Source organism: Catharus ustulatus, chromosome 3 (assembly GCF_009819885.2).
Source record: "Catharus ustulatus isolate bCatUst1 chromosome 3, bCatUst1.pri.v2, whole genome shotgun sequence".
Classification (NCBI taxonomy): Eukaryota; Metazoa; Chordata; class Aves; order Passeriformes; family Turdidae; genus Catharus; species Catharus ustulatus.
In genome coordinates this window covers 71,184,408-71,203,862 of record NC_046223.1, presented here as the reverse complement: position 1 = coordinate 71,203,862, position 19,455 = coordinate 71,184,408, and the positions used below count along the sequence as shown (strand labels likewise).

The window sequence follows — 19,455 nt, the reverse complement described above, 5'->3', positions numbered from 1 at the left end:
TAAAGAAAATAAACCTTGTAAAAGAATAAGGCAACTCACTTCTTCTAAGTTGTATCCTAGTTTCTTAGCAAAATGCAGAAAACATACTTAAAAATATAAACTCTCTAATTATGTACTGAAGAGTCTCTGTTCTTCAGGAATAGTTTTAAAAACAATTCCTAGTTGCATCTTTGCCACATGGAAATGCTGAGGTCTTTTCCCCTCAAACAAGAAAAAAAAGGGCTTTTTTCTATCCCTATACTTAAAAAAAAAAGTATTACTTTTCTTTTATCTGGCTATAGTAAAACCGTGAAAAGAGTGGTGATCTTGAAGCTCCTACCAACTTGCATCTAGCAAATATTTAGTTCTGACTGTCAGGAAACCTACTATTTATGTTCAGCAATGCTGCAGAGTATGGCTTCATCTGTTTGCATTGGCAAGGTTATGTGAAGATACTTTCTGACTAGGGGTGAGGGGCAAGGGAGAGAGATTAATAGAGACTTTCATGCCTTGTTCCTTGCAGGTTTTTGAAAAGCAGGAATGACCCAGTTTGACAGTAGCCGTCTTGAATATGAGCAATTTGAGTGAGTTTGTCCTCTGTCTTCTAAGGAGCTGTCCCTAGTTGCATTTGTGTGGAAGAGAAACACGTAAAAATAACATTGTTGCTTTGGGTCTTTTTATTTTCAAGTTTCTGTAATTTCTCTATCAAGTCTCTAATATTCTTAGGACTAGTAAACTGGTTGTAGAACTACCAGAATCCTTTAGTAACTATGTTAGAAGTTTCTGGGTGCTGTTTCTTTCAAAAATTGATTCACTTCAGAGCTCCTGAAAGTAAAAGCATTGCCTCGAGCTAAGCATGATGTTGGCAGGAGTTGTGCAAACTTCTTGTGTAGTTTTTGCCAAAGAACCTGATTCTTGACCTGAAATATCCCTCCTGTTTCCAGCTGTGAGCTTCATGGACAAACAGTATGAACTTTGACAAGCTGATCATTATTCATCCAGAATAATTTATTAGATCAAGTTTTGTTCCTAATTAGTTTCCCTTTGTTTTTTAACAAGCTTTACTTTGTTATTTTCACTGCCTTCTTATCAGCTCTTACTTTTTGCTCATGTCGTTGGGTTGAGTAAGTAGTTCTAAGAAATGACTGAAGGATCCAAGTAACATGTGGCGTTGCATTGTCTAGTTTAGATGTCAGATACCACATGTAACTTACTGTCTAAGAATGTGTTGAAATGCAACATAATTGTTTTGGTACACGTAATTATCTGAATTGGTCTTTAAATTGTGATGTTCATAAACCAGCAATACCCAGGGAGAGAGTTAATTAAATTGGAGCTTTAAAAGAAGATCGAATTTGGAGTGGTTTGGCATTTCAATTGCTGCATCAGCTTTTGTTTCCCAATAAGCTAGTGTTTATGCTATTTAGAAAATCAGGAATTTCTCCTGCAACGAAGACTTTTCCTCAGTCAACTAGTGGGAAATGTTGAGTCAGACATAAAATAGTCTGTGCTAAAGCTAGTATGTGTGATTCCTTAATGGAAGTTACGGACTGTTTCTCCTGTTAATACAGTATATGGTTTTTTTCCTTCTCACCTATTCCTTTCATCTCCTTCCATTTGAATGATGAATAATGTTCAAGCAAAGTTCATGGTGAGCCCTTAGAAGATGGGGAGGCAATTTTTAAAATTAAAACCAAACCAGCCCAAAAACTCATACAAAACCCAACCAGCCCTCACCCCTGTGCATGCACACAGTCCTGCTGATGTACTCAGTACCTGCTGTCTGGCAACCAGACCACACAGATGAATGTGTTAAAGTGGTCTTGCTGGAAATCCTCCCAATGCAATGAGTGATGGGATATTCCTGCTATCAAAATCCTCGTGTCTGCTGGGGTTTTTTTTTAGGTCAGTAGTTATGTGCTGAATCTGGACTTTTGTACTCTATAGTGGTGAGGATCTCTCAATCCTGCTCACTTCTGAGTAATTACTTACATTAGAATTTATGAAGTCTCTTGTCTTCCTTTTGTGGCTGCCTTGTGTCTTCAATCCTGTTGCTATCTTGCCACTGTTATCTCTCAATGACCTAACCTATAGTTTGTCCCCTGTTATAGTGTAAATGTAGTCCTTGTTTTACTGACTTAGGTATTTTGAAGACTGGTTATGTAGATATACTGTGATCTTTGATCTGCTAATCTAGGTGTGATCAAAATGTCCTGTTGTTTTCTCCTGCTGTTCCTTCTGGTGCTTCCACACCCAGGCATTGCCATTCATTGTCCAATCAGTCTTAATGCTTCCATGTCTCTGCATAAATGTCTCTTCATTTGTACAGAAAGGGAAAGAACACATGCCTCTGTTTCCCAATAGCAGTTTCTCATCTGTTACTACCCCTTAAACTATTAAAATATTCCCTGAATTGTTACTAAAATTACTCCCTTTTGGTTTGGGCAGCTACATCACCTATCCATTATGGTATGGGGCTTCAGTTTGTTAGAATCTTTTTTGTTCCTATCCTGTCATCCAAGAATCTGCTTAGTTTTTCTTCTTTCCCTTTCGTTTCTTTCTCTACCTTGCTGGTGCCAAAGAAAGCACAAGACTCCAGTGTCACACCAGCTCTTGTGTTGGAGCTTATCAGCTTATTGCTTTGCTTAGTTTTTGGTATTGCAGCTCCTGTCTTGCTCATACCTGCAGTTACCCATCCTCAGATCCCACAGACCTGCTCAATGTTTGGCAATTCCTCAGTTTCAGGCTCCCTATTCCATTCCTCTCCTGGGCTGAGTATGCATTCCCTGTACAGTAAAGCTTCTTGTTTTCCTTAAACTCTCTGAAGAGCAACCACCTTCTTCTGGGGATGGGTTCCTAGAGAACTGATGGGGTGGTTGTTACCAGGTTTGAACTGCCAAGGGCTCCTCACATTACTGCTAGTTTCATCCTTCTTTGGCACACAGCGCTTTTTACTAAATAAAGCACAAGCCACAGGGCTTTCTGCACCCCGGTCTGCAAGCTGAATTGAAACCAGTGAGACCTTTTGATTCTTTGTTTTCTTTTGGGCTGACTGGGGGATACTGAGTGTCAACAGCTTTTCTTTGAAACACTTTAGCTAAAGAAACATGCCTGCTATAGTTAAGTTTTTAATAATTTTAGAATAATTTAAAAAATAGGCACTGTTCTTTTGCTGTCTGCACTTCCAATAGTTAATTACTTGTGCAGTCTGTTGGATTGGTACTTTTGTTTTCAGTCTTACTTGAAAATTCTCCAATATTACTCATGAGCAGGCCAGCTAATAATTCATGTTGTTTGATTACTTTTACCTAGTGCTAGTTTACATTGTTATCCTATCAAGTCAAGCTATGTGCAACAAATTTCCATATTTCTGTTTAGGGATCAGGCATGGAAGTCTGGGGGTGGTGTGTTTGTTTGGTGGTTTTTAAATTTGTTTTTATTTCCCCATAAAGATATTTGGACTTCATGGAAATTTAGAACAGCTGCTGAGCTCCCTAACTCGTATTCCAGTTGCTGCAAGGAAAGTGTTCTGTCCTAGCCACTCTTATGCTGTACTAGTCTTTGGAAGGAAGTGCAAAGCTTCCCAGAAGTGTTTTTTATGACGGAATAATGCTCTCTTTATCAGTTTAAAAGCTACTTGTGAATTTACCTGTCAGATACATCTCCAGGGGGATTTTAGTGCGGCTGCAATCCCTTTTTACCCCTTGATACAATTTAGCGCTCCTGATGCCACCTCAGTTACCTCTGTGGTGGCAGCTGGGAGTAGATGCTGCAGTAGCTCTTCAGGAGGACAAATCTCTTGCCACCTGGACACTGTACATGAAAACTCCTTTGCTAGGATGGTGGAATTAAAACTGGACTTTCAGAACTGGAAATGTCTTGTTTAGCCAGCTCTGCTGAGCTTCGGTCTAGAAAGGGAGGACTAGTATATTTTAAGTTGAGCTATAATTTACAGTAATTTTGCGAATACAAGCCGCACCATTTTGACTAAAATTTTGCTCCCACACCAGAAATGCGGCTTACAGTCAGGAGCGGCCAATATGCGAATAATTTTCTGACATTTACAACCCCAGAAGTGCCAGCCAGGGTGCCGAGCCGAGCACCTGCCAGTAAAACCCGAGATTTTGCAATTATTACAAATTAGTTACTGGGTCGTGTGGCGGGTGGGACCAGCTCAGTGCCGGCAGCGCGGGGGTGGGGGAGGGAGGCAGGGGAGCTCCCTCCTTCAGGCAGGGGAGAGGCGGGGGTCTCGGCTCTGTGCTGACATCCCCACAGCTCGGGGAGGAGGCGGGGGCTCCGTGCTGCCATCCCCGCGGCCCGTGGGGTAAGCGGGGGGCTCCTGTCCCTGCCTGCCGCGGCAGGAGCAGGCAGGGTCCGTCCCTGCCCGCCGCTACCGGGGGTGCCGGTGGGCTCCATCCCTGCCTGCCACCACAGGGCAGCGCCGGGCTGGGGTGAGCGAGCCCAGTGGCAGCGGCGGCCAACCCCGCTGAGCGGCCCCACCAAACTGGGCCACCTAGCCCCGTCGGCAGCCCCAAGTGGGCCGAGCCTGCACAGCCTAAACTGAACCAGTAAACCCCGCTCTGCCGCGGTTCTGTTACTAATTGCACGCGGGTCCTCGCTGCGAACGACAGAGCGGCTTATACTCAGGTGCGGCTTATCTATGGACAAAGAACGAAATGTTTGCCAACACCCGGAGATGCGGCTTATACTCAGTGCGGCTTGTAATCGCGAAATTACTGTATGTTAAGCTAACTGTTCACACTAGTGACAGTTCCTGTTGTAATGGCACTTTCGTTATGCTCAATGTTTTTTGCTACTTCTCTTCCTCTAAAATCAGAAATAGAGAATAATAGTTCACTTACTTATGTTGCCTTAAACTGCATTGGTAGAGAATTCTTGCTGTAATTCCTTAATGGATAGAATTTTGGAAATAGCAATGAAGTAAATGTGGTTGTAGAAATGGTGGTAGTAGCTGAGCTACTTAGTGCTAAGATAGCAAACTGATAGAATCTTGGCACTTTACGTATGTTCTATTTTAAGAAATCAGAGTGAAATGTTGTTGGATGGAGATTGAGCCTTCAGTAGAAATAATTGGGTGCTTGCCTTTTGTGATAACTGTTATACTATTCTGTAATGTAGTAGTATGGATTGTAACTGGGGAAAAAATATTTTTACTGTTTATATAACAGTTCTTGCTTTTGACAGAACAAAAACGGCTGTGTCATTGCAGTAAAGTATTTAATGTTTTCCCACTTTAAGCAAGACTACTAGTTTCCAGGAAGAGATGTGGTTTTAGGCTTCTTTTCAACAAATAAAAAGTTTTTCTAGTGAACAGCGAAGGAGCAGGGCATTGAAGTTTCTTAAGATCTTGCCATCAGGTATTTGAAGTAGACAACTGATTCCTTGACTAAATTTTATAGTTTCTCTTTATAGTTTCTCTCAGTTTACATTAAGGAAGTAATAAACAATGTTTTAATTCAGGACTTTCTTTTAAAATTATACTGGACACTGTGTACCTGTTTGTTTGCTCACGGCAGGTACAAAGAGTCTTTTTAAATCAGGCATCCAGAAGCTTGAAAAGCTAAAGGCATTGGTGAAAAAAGGGGAGGAAAAGAACCAGCAGTATGATTGGCTCAGTTTTGTGTTGTTTTACCTACTTATTTTATAAATAAGAGCTTTGGACTTCTGATATTTTTCCAGAATACAGCAAAATAGTCAGTAAAAACATTGATTTTATTACTAAGACAGTGTAATATTTATCAAGTAAAACTATTTTTTTCTTTAAAACAATCTCAGAAGGTTATAGCCCTAACCAAAATTTGATGGACTGTGAGTGTTTTGGTTTTGAGTTTTTTTCACCACAGTTTTGGTAAAGAATTGCTAGTAGATGGATGCACAGTTGAAGAATAAGTAATGTAGTACCACTACTATTGGAATAGAAAGATGTGTTTCTTGACTAAAACAACAAATTTATTCCAGTTATGATAGTTTTTACACACTTTGTATTTTTTTATATGGGATACATTGGCATTATTACTCCCTTATCTTTGATGGGATTTTATCTATATAAAAACTTAAATATTTACTTTGTAAGGGTACTCAGTATTTCGAGAGCTAATTTGATGTCTTAAGCATAACCATATGATTTTTGGAAAGTAATATTATACAATAAAGGAGAGAACATGTAATGCTGAAGAGGACTTATCTGTGTGAAAAATGTTGTAGAATAAGATTTATGCCTTATCTCAAGGAAAGAGTTTTAGTTCAAAATAAATAGTGTCATTTAAAAATACTAAGGCAGTGCTCAAGTAGCTCAATTACTTGCACATTTATTTGTATTTTCAAGTTAAATTGCTGTGTTTTGCTATGGAAGTACCTGGTGCTGTGTGTGTAATAAGGAAGTTGTATGTAAATGGCTATGGAAAACTGAGTTGAAATTGGTTTTTGGATAAACTCAGAACCCCTGTGGACCCCTGAAGAGAGGGGGACCCATGCTGCAGCATATTTGCTGTGACCCCATGGGTGGAGCAGCCTGTCCCTGAAGGTCTGCACCCCATGGAAGGGGTCTGCACAGCAGTTACAGAACTGCTGCCCATAGGAAGAACTCATACTGGAGAAGTTAGTGGAGGACTGTCCCCTGTGGAAGGGACCCCATGCTGGAGCAGAAGAAGAGTGTGAGGAGGAAAGAACAGAGAGACAACATATAATGAACTGTCTGCAACCCCCATTGGCTGTACCACTGTGCCACTGATGGGAGGAGGTAGAGAATTTGGGAATGAAATTGAGCACAGGAAGAGGGGGAATATGTATTTTAGGATTTGTTTTTATTTCTCATTACTCTAATCTGATTTGATTGGTAACAAAGGTAACTAATTTCCCGAAGTTGAACCTGTTTTGCCCATGACAGTAATTGGTGACTGATCTCCCTGTCCTTGACCTCAACCCAGGAGTCTAGTTATTTTCTCTCTGCTCTCCTGAGCTGAGGAGGGAAGTCATAGAGTGGCTTGGTAGGTACCTGGTGTCTAACAAAGATTGATCCACCACATATTCAAATTCTCATCCCTAGGTTATTAATTTGAAATAAGTGTAGTGCTTCTTTAAAATAGTTTTTAGGGAGTGCTTACTTTCCTGTTTGTCAGCAGTGCTTCCTAAGGAAAAAAAAAAAACAAACACCAAAATATTTTTATCAGAGAGCTGCAGCATAGGTTGGGTTGGAAGGGAGCTTAAACATCATGTAGTTCAAATTCCCCTATTGCCACGCTTAGGTGCCCAGGGAACCCTGTGACAATTTAGGAGGTCAGTTCTTTAAGCCAGAAATAATAATTTTGGATGGGAATGTGGGGTGCAGCTGCTGCAGCTCCTTCTGCTGCCTCCTGGGAAGCAAAGTTGTTCTGAGAACTTCTGTTTTGTGGCTTGTTTTTAACTAGGGGAAAGTGGTGTGTTCAGAAACACAAATAACTTACAGCCCCAGGGCATGCTGGCATTACAAGAGTAAAGTCTCTCTGTGGTAGGCGCTCAATCCATTACATCTTTCTCAGCAGTAGATGTTCAAACTCTCCTTTCCTTTGTCCTCCACCTTCTGTGGAAGGGAAAGCAAACATTAAAGATTGATTAAAAAGTGACTTTCCCAAATTCCTCCCTATTGGTTTGATTTCAGGATCTTGCAGAAAATAGGGTTTGCACAGTATGTTCTGTCTTGGGGGAGGGTGTCTTGATTCAACAGCTTATCAGGAAGCATTTTGTTTAAAATTTTTTCGTATTTTATTAACTGTAAATATCATGCAGATTATAACTGCAACCTGTGATATTTATGATGTTGAGACTCCACTCAAAATCCTTTATTCATAATAAGTAGAAATATGTAGATGTGAACTCTGCATCTACTGAGTACCTGCACATTCCTGTATCTGTCAGGCTGACCTACGCAGCAAGTCACATCCAGCTGCTTAGCGAAGATAAAAATACTGTGTGTGTGCAGTTTAGCAATTTGTTCAAGTTTTCTAGATGAATGGCAATCTGGCCATTTGGATTGCTGGAAGTCAGATAGATAACTGCCTAGGTAGCTGAGTATTAAGTTAATGAGAAATAGTTTATTATCCCAGTGAGTCATATTGGCACACTTGAAAATTTTGTTATGGGGATGAGAGAGAAGAACAAGGTCAAGAGTTACAGTGGCTGGTTCACTTGGTTGCAAGGGTTAGAGTGCACGTGAGTGTAACTGATATAAAGGGCACACGCTGACATAAAGATTTATTCTATCACACGTGCTGTCTGCTCTTATCGAGCTTTCCATGCAAATTATTTCCTCTCACTATTAACCCTCTGAAATGGAGGATACTTTGATTCGTTTGTCTGCTGTCCAAAACCTGCCCCTATTGCATAAGTTTTCTGTACTTGAAGGGGAGAGAGTAGGATATATGGGTAAAAGAAAATTTAAATGTGTGCAAGCCCCCTTTTCTTCAGCCTGTGAAAGCAACATCCAACTCTTAGTGTTGCTTGAAACTAATCCGGTTTTGGACTTCTATATCCACTTGGCATTGTATTTGTGATAGAACTGACAATTGTGGTAAAACAAGAAAGCATTCTTTATGAAGGACACATTCTGAACTTGTTAATAGTCACCTCACTTTACCTGAAGGTTCCTTGCTTTAAAGTCAATTGTAGCTTTCCACGTAAGTGTAGCACAACGGAGTGTTACAGTGCCAAAGACAGAAATTTGCTGTATAGTTCAGTGCTTTCACTTGTATTATTGAATGCAGGCATGTGACTCTGAACATTTGTCTGGTTTCTGGTTTGTAAGGTTGTGTTGCAAAATAGGCACTGTTGTTTCTGTGCAAATACAGATTCCCCTCTGAAGCAGATGCAAGTTAAACAATCAGATCTTACTTTGAAAAGTACTTACTTTTTGCAGCATCTAAATGATTTGCCCTAAAATCACTTGTTCTCTTTTATTTGGCCTGCTTAATAGAGTTTGATTAGTCTACCTTTTCCCCTATGGTAACTAGTCTGTCCCTTGCTTAAATAAAATGCCTATTGACTGATGACTGCTTTGGAGGGGGAGAGTGGGAAAGAGTAGTTTGTAACACTGGAATATCTTTCAGATAACAGTTTGAGCCCTGAGGGTAGGGATTGGAAACCTTAGGTTTGATTATTTTGTAGGGACATACAGAATGTAAGGGGAATATGTTGATTTAATCAGGGAAGAAAAGCTGTTAGAATCTGTTGAACAGAAGTTACTGCCATATGATGGGGTCTTTTAGCCAATCCTGATAGGTTCAGAAGGATCTTTTAATGTGAGAAGTTAGGGTTAGTTTGTGAGTTGCTTGGTGGCACTCTGTGATCCCGAACTTTAAATAGTGTACCAAATGTACTTGTGAAGTAAGATTTCTTTATCATGCTGCTTTCTGTTACTGTAGGAGTGAAATGAATGCCTCTGTCAATTGAAAGGCAACCTGGATTTGCAGGTCTCACCCCAGTGTAAGTGGGGTGAGGGAAAGAAAGAAGACTGATAGCTCCATTACGAGTTTAGGAATTTGGATCTTGAGGTTTAATCTATGTTATCGCTCCAGAACATGAGACCATTGTATAATGCTTGGTTACAGATATGTATGGAATGTATGCAGCTGTTGGTTGGGAGAGCAGTTAGGATTAAACCTTTCTGGAAAATCAGTGTCATCTTTGAAGTTAATGGTTAGTACTTCCTTATGCAGAAAACTACTGATCCTAAATCAAAACAGAACATGATTCTTTGCCTTCAACTGTTTATAATTAAAAGGAAAAAAAAAAAAAAAGGCAAACCAGTGCTAATTTGAAAGGACTAAAGGAAAGATTAAAATGTGCCTGGACATCAGTTCTGGAGCTCAGTTTTTTCAGGCTATTAGTTAAAAATGTGATTACATTGTGCTTTGAAAAGAGTCAGCAGAAAACATTCCTGTATTACTCCTAAACGGAAAAACAAGTGGTTACAGCCATTTCTTATCGATTTGTTCCTTGTTTATTCTTCCTACCACAGCATTTTCAGACTTTATTAAGTGTCAAAGGTCAAGCTCAGTTTGCTATGAAACCCAAATGCACGTGTTTTTCTGTTAATGATTTACTTTAGCCTTCCTTTAAAGGTTCCTGAAGGCTTAACACTTAAAATCTCAGTGTTTTGTCTAACACTGCACTTTAGAGCTTTTGTTTTAGCTTCTACTAACTTAAGCATTTGTTTATTTTCCTCTAACTTTAAAAAATATGTTAAAGTTGCAGTCTCTCTAGTAGTAAAGAGTTGTTGGCCTGTAAGTGCATCTTTAACTGTTTCAAGTTTATATTTACTCCCCTGTTGTTTGAAGAATATTTTGTGATATCTTCCCTAGGTACTTGCTTTGTGTTCACCATTACCATCTGTTTTGTTAAACGGGAAACCAGCAAATCAAAAAACAAAAGGCTGCAAAGCTCTGCCTAAGCTTGTGTTAATATAGCAAGTGTGAATCAGATGGTAGTTAAATAATTGGCTAGCTGCAGTGGTGTGGGATGTTTTGTCAGTATATGAATACTCTTTTTTTTTCACTGTTCTGCTTTCCTGCTGCTTATTCACACAAGTAGAAATTCTAATCTTGTGTTGTCATTACTTTTGAAGGCAGAGGGTGAAATTAGTCTAGTCCAATTCTGCTAAATGGCAAGCTGGGGAGGCTCACTATGTTAGGGATATATGTAACTCTCTTCTGGAACTTGGTGTTGTGGCTGTCTCACACCATGTGAGAGAATATGGTATAAAAAGCCTTGAAAGAAAGAAGCCTATGTTTTGACTTCACAGAATGTTTTTACACCTACAAGCTTGCTTTGCTTGTACAACAATGTTACAACACGTTGGCAAGTTTATGCTTCTTTCCAACTTCTTGCATTAAGTGCATACACTGAAGAGATGCTATAGATAAGCACAGGAAAGCTTACAGCTATTGGCAAAATCTGTGAGTTCAATCTTTCATTCAGAATAAGCTAATTCAAACTTCCTGATAATGGCCCCATGTTTGCTGAAAGCAGAGGTTGTGCTGTCATGCTTTGTCAAAGGGAAACAAGATGTCTGTTCTAAAGGTCTCTTTATAGGGATTTAGTGACTCATATTTAGTTATTGGATTCAGATGCATCATAACAAGCAGTATTTTTCAGTGATAAGGAAATCCCCCAATGCCTTGTGTTCCTTGTTGGATACTTTCACTAGTTCCTGGTTCATAAGTCTTCATGTGTTGACCATGATCTGAGTGTGTTCTGGAAATCTGACTAGATCCTCTACAGATAATTCTGATTTCCAAAGCGTGTTCAAGATAGCCTCAGTATGCAAAAGAGATGGCACTTCCTTGCGCTAAATTATCTTTGCCCAAAGTATTTCAGAATTTTAATTTATTTTGAATTAAAAAAAAAAAAATTATAGTATTGCTTTAAGGGAGAGCCTTAGACATCTGCAAACTAAACATGAGAAAGCAAGCAAACTGAAAACTGTAGTCATGTAACCTGAGTTCAGAGTATAGGATACTTCCTGTGGCAGCATTATGTCATAAATGTATTTTTAGTCCTTAAACACATACTTTCTCTAATGGGATCAGCAGTTCTCTTTTGGATAGAAGAAGCAGTGCACTCTTTTGACAGTAGGGATTCTAAGTGTGTCCATATATGAATTTTAACATCTGCTTTCCTTTTCCACCGACATACTGTTCTGGGATCTGCGGATTACTCAGTAATAGGAGCAGCAGCAGCTGCTCTCCCTTTTGCAACCGTGATTAATGAAATTCCTCGCAATTCATGAAAAGTTACTGAGCACGTTTTGAAACAATTTTCACAGGCAGGTTTAAGCAAACCTTGTAGCACGAGGTATTTGTTGTCTTTGAGTAGTGACAGGTCAGATAAAAATGAGGTGGCAATTTCCAGGAGGCTGCCCTACAGAGGCTCTCGGAGGACATGGGAGGAGGATATTGGAATACTTGTTGGGTCTAATGGTTGTGTTGATCTGTTAGGTAACTAACATCTGCTGAGCAATTCCTTCTTTTGGAAATCGTTGGCTTTCACCGGACAAAAAAAACCCAGATAATGGATAAGAGGATGTATCTGGAGTGCCTTAGGTGAAGGATAACCCAGTGCTTCTGGGCACAGGCAACAAGAGTAAAACAATACTGATAGAAAAATTGCATCAGTAGGAGGGAGATACAATAGTTCTAAGCAATGAATTTCACATCTCTGATTTTAATAATAGATCTTATAAGATCTATTTGTTAGGATCTATTTGGTTTAGGACTCAAAAATACCCTCAACTCCTTCCCATTTTTAGGGGGAAAAATGGTTTTAATCTCATGACTGGCTTTTTAAAATTTTTTTTATTCTGAAGAACTGCTGATGTTTGACACAATTTTCAGAATCCAGTTTTTCAAGAAGCAGGGGTTTAAAACAGTACTGTTCCATAAATTTTGTGGAATAACTTGAGTTGGAAGAGGCTCTGTGGTTATCTGGTCTCACACCTTCACTCAAAGCCAGCCAAGTTAAAATACACTGAACCTCTGAGTTAGATCGGGTTGTTCAGTGTTGTCCAGTCAAGTTCTAAATAAATCTAAGGAAGGAATTTCGACAATATTTTTGTGTCACACTTTCTAAAGTTTGACTACCTTTATGGTGAAAAATTTTCATGCCATCTAATTGGAATATCCTTTGCAGTTTCAGTTGGGTTTGTCCCATCACTGTGCACCACTAGGAAAAGGAGCTACCTTTAGATCTGTAATCACCTGTAAGATACGTGGAGGCACTGATTAGATTCCATTTGAGCTGCTTTTCTGCATGCTGAACAAATCCAAACTCTGTAGTGTGTCCTCAGACAGGAGTGTTGGTGGCTGACCACTAGACTTGCTGTGTTCTTCTATTATTGCTGAGTGATTAATATGGCAGATTAAATTCAATTTATGTACCTGTCTCATGAGGAAGAATGTCATCCAAATAAGTAGGTAAAAAAAGGTGTCTACACCTTCAGACATCATTACTATTTGTAGGAAAATAAGGTCACAAATAGTTTTCCAAACATATTTACTCTGAAGCAGCTGCAATATATAAAGAGCAAAAAGGAGGTGGGGGAAAGGAAGTATAATTAGAACATAGAGACTGGGAAATAAATTGTTAGCACAGAAACTTATGAAATGTTGCGTGCAGTTCTGGCTACTCGGGTTCAGAAACAGTGGGATGTACTCAGACTCAATATAAAGGGGCAAAGTACCTCTTCTCTACAAAGACAGACTGAATCAAAAAGTTGCTTCATTTTGGAGAAGAAATTAGTATGAACACATCTGATTAAGACATATAAAATCATGGATTTTAAGAGGAACCTCAGCAGGGACAATTAATTTGTGTTTCTTATAGTGGAGGAATTAAATATGAGTAAGTTCAAAGCCAAGGGGAGTTATTTTTAATATGATGCTGGTGCCTGAGCATTTTCTGTAATAAAAGTAGAGAGGCCAAAGTAATATTGATGGAACTAAGTGTTCTTGTTGAATGGTTAGATGCAGCATTCTGCTTTGGCTGTTTCTAAGATGCTTTTTGCAGGATGTTGGGAGGATGTAGCCAGGAGAAAAGCAGGATGCTAGCCATTTTCCAGAGCTGTTTGTCTAAGTACTTTGTGGTGGTCAGAAACAGGATGCTGGGCTAAATCAATCTTTGATCTACAAGGCACTGCAATTATTTTGTTATTTTAAAAATTAAATGCCATGTAAATGTGATTATACAGGCAAGGAATTATTAATGCTAGCTGGAGACAAGCAAATTATTTCCAGAAATAACTTTCAACAACCACTTTTGTTTCTTCCAGAACAGGATCTCTCAAATTCGCAAAGTATTTTCATAATAAATCTTTTTATGGAAGGCAATCTTCTGCTTTGCTGGAGAGAATATTCATGTGTGTAACTGGCTTTAAAAGAAGTACGGGTCCTTTACCCATTCCATTGTTAAATTATTGAGTATTTTGCTGTAAGAAGTTGTGGATGCTGTGTTCCAGGGAAACTTGGCAGTTCATGATGAGAAATTGCCAGAATATTGAAAAATACAGTGGAAAAAGAAGTAATGTCCAAATTTATGTATAAAGAAAAACAATAATAGGCTTATGAAGTCTCTTAGCTATTAATGGTTTGAAGCTGGGAGAGTACATGCAGGCTTCCTTATTCTTCCATAAACTGTAACCAATAGTGAAAGCTAATTACTATTCAAGCTGAAATGCTTTTAGACATTACTAAGTGCCTTTTTTTTCTTGCCTCATATCACTTGTCTTCTAGACAGTAGCATTTTTTTTCCCTTTCTCAACCAGAACAATCTCAAGGGAAAACAGTAAAGAAAAAATCTTGAAGCTTGTTAAAGAATGAAGGGTGTTACTACTGTGTTGAGTCAACCACTTGAAAGACACTTGAGGATAAAACTGTTAAATTCCTTATTGTAATGCTTAGAAAAATTTGATTTTAAAGAAGAATGTTTTGGATGACTAACCTTTAATTAAATTTATGCATGATAAATTTATGTCCCAATGGGACATGATAATAATGTTTTCTGTTGTCCTGTAAATCTTAGTGCTGGACTCTAAAAAATGAACTAAAATATTTAATAACTTAGTTTATAATCTGGCAGATAAATATGTATTGTGTAATCTAACTGTGACAGTGGGAATAATTCTGAGAGTGCTCAGATGCTAGATGCTGCATTTATAGTAAAGACATTATTTAAAATTTTTAATTTTTAGAGTTGTAGAACAGCAGCATATTTTTGGAGTATGGGGTATAGTTGCATTGCTGTAGACTTTAGAACAGGGAAAATAATTAAAGAATATATCAGAATATATGTTCAGTTTTTCAGTGAACTGATCAGGTAAGAACATGTAGCTGTGACATTCATGTTTGAATAACTCTAGTTAAAATAAAGTTTTGAGTTTTTGTAATCCATTATGTGTTTCAGTGGCACAGAACAAACAGACTTTTCAGTACAACTACTTTCTGGTCTGATATTTTTATCTTAAGGATGACTACTTTTTCATCTTCTAGGGAAGCCTGGGAATTGTTATATCTACAAAAATTACATGTTTTGAGGAGCTAATTCTTAACTTCCTGTGCCTTAAGGAATGTTTAAACCCTTAAAGTGGGAATAGGTTTTCTTCTATAGCAATCAAAATGTTTTGTGTGTGAATATGAATGCAGTTATATGTAGCAATTAGGTGCTGTATTAGTATCTAAATTAGTAGCTCTGGAATATGGCCAGCTTGTGCCAGGAAAAGCAACCAGTAGCCTGGAGGAGAAATACTTTAATTAATATGTAATAAATGCTCTAGAGAGCTCTCAGTATTCTGGCAAGCTGCATTTGTAGCTTTTTGTATTACTTAGGACAGTTGTAATATCTGTTTGAAAAGATGTGGAAGACAATTCGATGTACATTTTTCATACTGAATGAAACAGTGTAAGGGTGCTTGAAAACATACTTAAACGAAGCGAGATCAAACATTACTTGATCTACTGAATATATTTTAAAGCCACAAATTTCTTACAGATTGAAGAAGCAAGATAGCACAGAAAGTATTCTTTGCCTTAGGGCATTTAAAGGTTTACTCATGTACTCCTCAGTTTATTTTTGGTACTAAGTTTCTTCACAAAGGAAGAAGACAGTGCATTTTCTCTATCTATGCATATATGTGAAGTTCAACTTCAGGAATAGTCTTTTCAATAAATAATAAACCTGCCCATAAAGAACATGCTAACCATGTCTCTAAATTACATTTCTGTGAGCTAATGAGAGCAACTCACTAACCTGAAGTAGTAATTTAAAGGGCTCCACTTCTTATTAGGTAGGTAAGCGGTACAGCATGGGCTCCCACTGCTGCAGAGGGACTTACTCCCACATGACCATTCCATTCTGAAATGCTTCAGAAAAGGCATCATCTTTTATCTTAACTGTCTGTTGTGTTATAAACACTGGAAACCTTCTCTTTTAGGCTCTGCCCTGTTACTATTGTAATAATAAGAGAGAATCAAGTGATAAAAAAGGTGTAGTTTTCTCATGAGTACTTGGAAGCGCAAAGAGGCAGAATCAACATGTTGCTAGTTTAATTTGAGCTGAATGTTTTCACTTCAGCCTTTTATATTCCAATTATTTTTATTAGCTGTATAGGCCATTAAAGAACACTGTAATCCTTGACTTCACTAAGTAGAATGGTAATAAAATCACAGCCTGTAGCTCTAAAGTAATTTAGTTTACTTTATGCAAGTACTACTTAAGCTCAGTTTCAGATGCCCACTTCCTTTGCCTGTCTTGTCTCCATGAATAGGGTCCGTGTGAGGCTGGATTCTCAATACCACTCATCTCTGGTGTGCTCGTCTCACATCTGTTGCCTTTGTATCTTTTTGTTGCTGGGCAGGAAGGGTGACAGGAGGTTCAGCCATTCCTTGGTACCTTCATACCATGTGAAACTTGTGATGGCTGCTTCTCAAGACTTAGTTGCCTCTTGGTCTTGCAGGATGGGGACTCTGATTCTTAGTGCTGCCCTGCAAATGACACAGAGGTGCTGAGGACTGTTCATGGTGGTGTAGCCACCCTTTTTTTGGGAGGGTGGCTGGCTAAAATGGGCATGCTGTCACCTGATGTTTGCAGTTTCCTTTGGACAGTAAAACTGCAGGCTCACTCTGGGAAAGATAAGTAAAAGGATGAGGAGTCTTGTAGAAGTTGGACTCCTTAGAAGCTTTTTAACTGACTGGTCTCCAGGCTATATGAGAGTATCTCCTCCCTCAGAGTCCTGTTTACAAACTGGTTTGTGTAAGGTCTTGTCCCATCAGTAGCCATCTGGGCTGTAGTAGGGAACAGATCTCCAGAGTTATGTCCTGACACACCCAAGGTGCTCTTCAGCACACCTCAACTGCAGAGAAAGACTAGACCTCTCCTAGACTTGATCTTTGCTGTTCAGGCATTGTCACAGGGTCTTTGTTCTTCCTAGTGTCTTGTGCTGTCCCTTCATACAGCTTGAGTTTTTGCTGCAGAGGTGCAATGTACCTGTTTGAAGTCATTAAGGTCTAGCATTAAGTGAAGTGAAATGAACTAACTGATGTCAGAATGGATATGGATCCTCAGAGGTATATTTAATGACCTAGGCATCAGTTTGAATATTAGATTTGTTACTAGAGAAACATCTGTGTGTTTATTAAAAAAAAAAAAAAAGTAGTAATAGCTACCAAAATTTTAATTGCATTCTTTGAGCTGATAAAATCTAACTTAGTTAATTATGTAAGTTGTTAGGCTTTTTTTACCGTGTTAGGTAAATACATTTTAAGATGTAATTAAATGTTTTTTAAATAGTCACTCAATTGCTACCCAACTTTGGTTAGTTCAGCAACATAAAAATCCTAGCTGAAAACAAGTATTAACTGAAAGCTGAAATCACTTGGTCTTCTAAAATTTCTAAAATGTTGTCTTTTTTTCTATTTTGCAGCATGGGTGAGCTCTCTTTCTATGGGAATGGTCTTCTTCTGTTCCCCAATAGTCAGCATATTCACAGACCTGTTTGGCTGTCGAAGAGTAGCTGTTGTAGGAGCTGCAGTAGGGCTTGTTGGACTCCTTTCAAGTTCTTTTGTAAGGTAAAAAATTTAAATTCATAACTTTCAAAATGTTTGATCAATTTTTTATTATTGTAATATCAATCTAATCAACAGAAGAGGTAAACATTGCTACTTCATATTATCTGTAGAAAACTTGTTTGAGTTTGGTTTTATCTTTCAAATTATGACTCATGAACTTTCAACTTAAAAGGTATTTTTAAAAATATGTTTATAAGTATAAACAAGAGTCCCTATTTAACCACTATGTATAAATATATCAACAGCAAGACTAGTGCTATAAGATCAAGAGCATTGTCCAAGATAAACTTGTATGTTTGCTTGATGTATATTGTGTTTTAACAGGTACATAAACATTGTTACTGTCTTCCCTTCCTGCCTGTACCCTTAAATTTCTTTCAAAACAGTTTTAATGGTGATAAAACCACAGCAGGGCCTCCAGGAAGCTGTTAAAATTCTAGTGAAATTGGATGTTTACTTCTGTTCTTACTGGACTGGTCCTATTGCCAAGCATGGAGATAGAGAAAACCTTGGTATATTGGCTATACTTATGGCTTACTTGCTTTGGGTTTTTTCTTTTAGTTTACAGTTAATCTGTATGCTTCTTTTCATTTTTTCATTTGTATATAACTTTTGCAGAGTAAATCTTGAGAATTTCAAGAGCGACTGATTTGTTGGATGAACCCTGTAGAAGATGAGGAAACAGGAAGTTTACTTAGTTTAGTCACCATCAGAAACTGATTAGTGAAGGTAGGGTGTAAAATGTAGCAGAAAATAATCCTCTAGTTCTCAGACTATTTTTTTTCCCCCCACTCTTAGCAGAATAAGTATAGGAACAATCAAGCTACATTCAGAAGAGCTTTCCTCTTAGGTGCAAATGTATTTATACAGGCAAAAAGATTGTGAAAATCTCTTCTGATGTGATCTGAATGGTTAATCCTGGTGCAGATATTTGGCTTAATTAATTTTATTAAACGAACAAACAAAACCCCCACTTCTTGATATGTTTTAAGAAGCTTCTTACTAAATGTGAGGTAAAAACTAAAAATATGTCTTGGAAGAGTCTTTCTTCCTCCTTGCTTCCTGGTAGTATGTTGAGTGACGGATACTAAACCACCCTTGTCATTAGATAAAGATCATTCTTGTGTTTGATATCCAATGGAACAAGGGCACAGAAGAAACATGCAAGAGCAACTTGTTTTGTAAAGGCTTTAAAAATATTTCAGCTTAACTAAACTTTGAAAAGCGCTTTGGGAGGTGGATTCTTGTAAGAATACATGCCAGGTTGATATGCATACTTGATGTTTCATTATGTTACTCACACTAAAATGATTTATGCCTGTGATGTTATCAGTTCATTAAAGGACTATAGTTCAGATACAGAAGTCAGTGTTCTAGAAGTAAAATATTGTAAAACAGACATATTACTGCTGCTTTTGCATTGCACTAATTTCTTAATATAAATTTTATGTCTTAGGAAATTGAGATGTATTTATAATGCGGGACAATATTTTAATATGCATTTGTACTACAGACTCTGAGTGAATTTACATATGGAAGCAAAAGTTCATTGTCTTCACTGTATGATGTTGCTCCTTATTTTGTAATTTCTGGTTTTATTTTTCCCGGTTATTTTCCATTAATAAAGGTAATAAGTCTTTCCCCCTTATGTTATTTCTGCTGGCTTATGTTGTGTATCATCAGTTTCAGAAATTGATAGTTTAATATAGAAAGTGACACAATTATGTTACACAAATAATTATTTTTCACTATAATACACAAAACCAGAGTTCTTGGAGTCAGACCTTTGTTAGTCAAATACTATTTTCTGAGAAGTTCTGTAATTGCATAGGAAACTTTGTGGAATCTATTTTTGTACAGAGGGGTG

General features: G+C 38.1%; 1 protein-coding gene across 1 annotated transcript in view; it reads left to right on the top strand.

Annotated features, from left to right (window-relative positions):
- The window catches only part of SLC16A10 (solute carrier family 16 member 10), a 62,342-nt gene that overhangs the window by 19,774 nt on the left and 23,113 nt on the right, over positions 1 to 19,455 (top strand). The window contains exon 2 of the mRNA XM_033056623.1: positions 17,444 to 17,588. Within this exon, the coding sequence (XP_032912514.1) occupies positions 17,444 to 17,588 (145 nt within the window). The remainder of the gene's footprint in view (positions 1 to 17,443; positions 17,589 to 19,455) is intronic.